The sequence below is a fragment of the Etheostoma spectabile genome, chromosome 18 (assembly GCF_008692095.1).
Source record: "Etheostoma spectabile isolate EspeVRDwgs_2016 chromosome 18, UIUC_Espe_1.0, whole genome shotgun sequence".
NCBI classification, from domain to species: domain Eukaryota; kingdom Metazoa; phylum Chordata; class Actinopteri; order Perciformes; family Percidae; genus Etheostoma; species Etheostoma spectabile.
Genome location: NC_045750.1, coordinates 14,068,673 through 14,072,153, shown reverse-complemented (window position 1 = coordinate 14,072,153; position 3,481 = coordinate 14,068,673). Strand labels below are relative to the sequence as shown.

At 43.1% G+C, this 3,481-nt stretch overlaps 1 protein-coding gene across 4 annotated transcripts in view; it reads left to right on the top strand.

The window, feature by feature from the left end:
• sgk1 (serum/glucocorticoid regulated kinase 1) overlaps positions 1-3,481 on the top strand; it is a 32,403-nt gene that overhangs the window by 23,005 nt on the left and 5,917 nt on the right. Inside the window, exon 1 of one of the 4 annotated variants that reach the window (XM_032542629.1) lies at positions 1,103-1,325. The exons of 2 other annotated variants lie outside the window; for them this stretch is intronic. In XM_032542629.1, the coding sequence (XP_032398520.1) occupies positions 1,289-1,325 (37 nt within the window). In that variant the 5' untranslated portion in view covers positions 1,103-1,288. Of the gene's footprint in view, positions 1-1,102; positions 1,326-3,077; positions 3,289-3,481 lie in introns of those variants that run through there. One more of the 4 variants, XM_032542630.1, reaches the window with a different exon arrangement.

Below are 3,481 nucleotides of genomic sequence, written 5' to 3'. Positions count from 1 at the left end.
CATTTGTGCATGAATAGGTCCTGAGCATGTGTGTGTATTTCAGGCCTGTGTGAAGTGATTACTAACAAAACAGAGTGTAAATTGTAATTTCCCCACTGGGTATCAATAAACAGTATAAATTATAAATTATAAAAGATTATAAAAGTGTTACCGAACACACCAATGACCAGCAGAGATCTCTAACAGAGACAGTCACACAAGCCACAGAGTATCAAAATTCAAACACAGGGGAGCCTCAATCGTCCCGTAGCTAAAGGCAAAAGTAGGCCATTTACTTTTTTTGTATAGCTAGCCAAACACTCCACACACACCAGTTCCAAAATAAAAGCCAAGCTGTCCTCTCTAAACAGCCGAGGTCTTTATGTAATGGTGTCATTTGGTTCCTCAGCATCAAGGCTCATTCTCATTCAACGCCAGATCAACTGTAGCGACGAACAGCCTCCTCATCATCTCTTGCACAGGGAGCCGGCATTACAAGATTGGAGGGATGGGAGGATGAAAAAGAGGAATGGATTGAAAGGATGGATGGCATCTGTCAGGAGACAGTGTGAATATGGGCATATGGGGCTCTCTGTGTATGGGTGTACTTTAGGTGGGTTGGCTGAGGGACTGTGTGTGTTTATGTTACAACTCTAATATCCTGCACCTCAACGCCACTGGCACTGCAGCGAACCTCTTCCTGTCCTTTCACGAAATGGCTCCATAAGTTTGTGTGTGTGTGTGTGTGTGTGTGTGTGTGTGTATGTGAGTCAAGGCTGACTTTGGCATCTGTGAGAGTGGCACTTGTGGGTTACATAACATAGGTTACTAACACACGCACGCACGCACGCACGCACGCACACACGCACACACGCGCACACACGCACACACGCGCACACGCGCACACACGCACACATACACACACACACACACACACACACACACACACACACACACACACAGACACACACACACACACACACACACACACACACACACACACACACACACACACACACACACACACACACACACACACACACACACACACACACACACACACACACACATAAAAAGGCAATAAACACAGCTTGAGTATTGTGGAGCCTCCTCTTGAGGGAAAGAGGGCCAGATAGGAAAAACACTGAGTGGACTTATTGTTAGTATTGTTCTCTCTCTCTCTCTCTCTCTCTTGCTCTCTCTCTTCCCCTCTCTTTCTTTCTCTCTTTCTCTCTCTCTCTCTCTCTTTCTTTTTTTCTTCCTCTCTCTTCTCTGGACACCTCCTCCTCATTTCATTCAACTCCGGGCTATGACCACAGATGCAGACACCAGATCAGTGCTCGGAGGTAAAGTATTCTTCAACGTCGCTTTTATTCCTCTCCTGTTACATTTTGTAGTTATTATATGTAGGATAAAAATACAAAGTAACTGTTCATCATTCAGACTTTAAAACCAGTCTCATTTTTTACATCTTTGTCAAGTTATAAAGGTCAATGCTTTTTGTAGATTTTGAGAAAGCAACATGTGATCTTCAAGGGCTCACTTGTTTGGCGCGAGATGCTTTCAAGTGCTGATGAGAGATGTCGGTTTATGTCCCATGTGGACTGCTTCTGTTGTGTTCAGTGGTGTGATTTTGTGGATTGATAGATGTTGAAGACTGGCAACCTGTGCTGACTCAGGGAAAAATATCTTTTTCTAAGAAACAGCGCTAAATTCTTGTTGGTGCAGTGAGCGAGGGGCGTGTTGGGATTTTAGGAAGTGCGTGATGTGCCCTTTCTCCCCATCACCCTCTCTCTGTTTTAGCAAAGGACAGCGCCACAACCAACCAGAGCAACGCTAGTTGATATATTAAACTTTTTCCGTATCTGGTCGGCAAAACTCCGAATGACTTAAGAATGACTTTAGTGCTTAAATCCAAGTCGTGCAGAGTCGCTGCCAAAGCCGATTTGAAAGGCCGCTGCTTGCTTGCAGCAGCTGCCATCTTCTTTGTTTTCCTGGAACAGGGAATTCACGCGAAACAGTCGCAACTCTGCCGTCCTTATGTTAAGTCCACCCACCAACTCTATACACGATGTGATTGGCCTGACCAGAATTTGATTTTTCCAGCTGGCAAGTCAACGGAGAGTTGCTAGACTGACCCTAGCTGCAAGTTACATTTGCTGCCGCTAGGTTGCGTCGAGATTTCTAGGCTAGGAGAAATGGAGACAGCAATAAATAGTAGATGCGATATTTTTAAAAAAAACTGCATTGTCACACTTTAATTTCTTCGATAAATACAATGATTTTCTCTGAAAGAGGCTGGGGGTCAAGGTCAAAAGAACACATTTTATTTCTCACCCTCACACATTAAAGCATACCTTTTCACACACAGTCCATTGCTCTTAGATAAGTGACTGGAAGGTCACTGCCTCAGGTCAGTGTCTCATCTCTGTTTATTCTTCACCTGATTCACATTCCAGGATGTTTTCCATACTGCATCACCTGTCCACCGTTTCCTCTCCTGTATTCTCTCTGTTCTCTACTCTTTCCTTCACTCCCAAAGACAAAACTCTTATTTTACATATACACACATGCACAGCATAGTTAGGATATCAATCCATCAAGAGTAATTAATTTGGCCTTAACTTAACACCTCCAAACTTCAAATGAATGTGAACTCAGTGAATTTCCAAATCCGGGTTAATTTTTAATTCTGAGCTCAGTGGGTGAATGACCTAAGCTAGCAGGCTGTATTGGAAAGAAAAAAAACTGGTTACATTGAAGTAAACCAGATGTTTGCATTCAGCATGTTACTATGAGAAAGTATTTATCTTTATGTTAAAGATCACAAATAAAGAAAAGTGTAGTTTCAAATGGAATGCAAATAATACAGACTGATTCTGTTACTTCTTTAATTTGGCTAAAAAAAAAACATCCGTTTCATGGGTTTAAACCCCGTTCTATTACTTAATTACCTACTATTTAATCACAGTAAATAGAAGTGAGGTCTACATTTAAATGGACTTAAACTCGAAAGTAGGAGTTTGAGGAGCATTTGAAGCAACCCCCCCCCCCCCCCCCCCCCCCCCCTTCCGAGGGAAACTCATTCAGCATGCATGAAACACCAAACTGTAGAGTGCAAGGGAACAGAGGCGGGGCTGCTCCGCCCTGAAAAGAAAGGGGGAAAAAATCTTCTGGATGAAAATCTCAAAGAAGAGGAATGCACTGTAGTTCGATTGCATGCCTGCCAAGGACCCTGAAGTCTCTCTCCGTGTTGTGATTCGGAAAAATAAAGCATCCCTATGAAAGACAAAACAACCGCTTTGACGTGTAAGTAGGCTGTTCGTTATTCATTTTAAACCAACAGCGATGGGTTTCTCCAATCGGAAACCATCTCCATAATCCTTCTATATCCTATAATGTAGGTCTGTGTTGTGGGAATGAATGGTATTTCTGCGGTCTACTTTTTGCGTAAAGAGTGTCTGTGGTTGGAATGAGAGCACCGGCAGATTTAACCGACTTG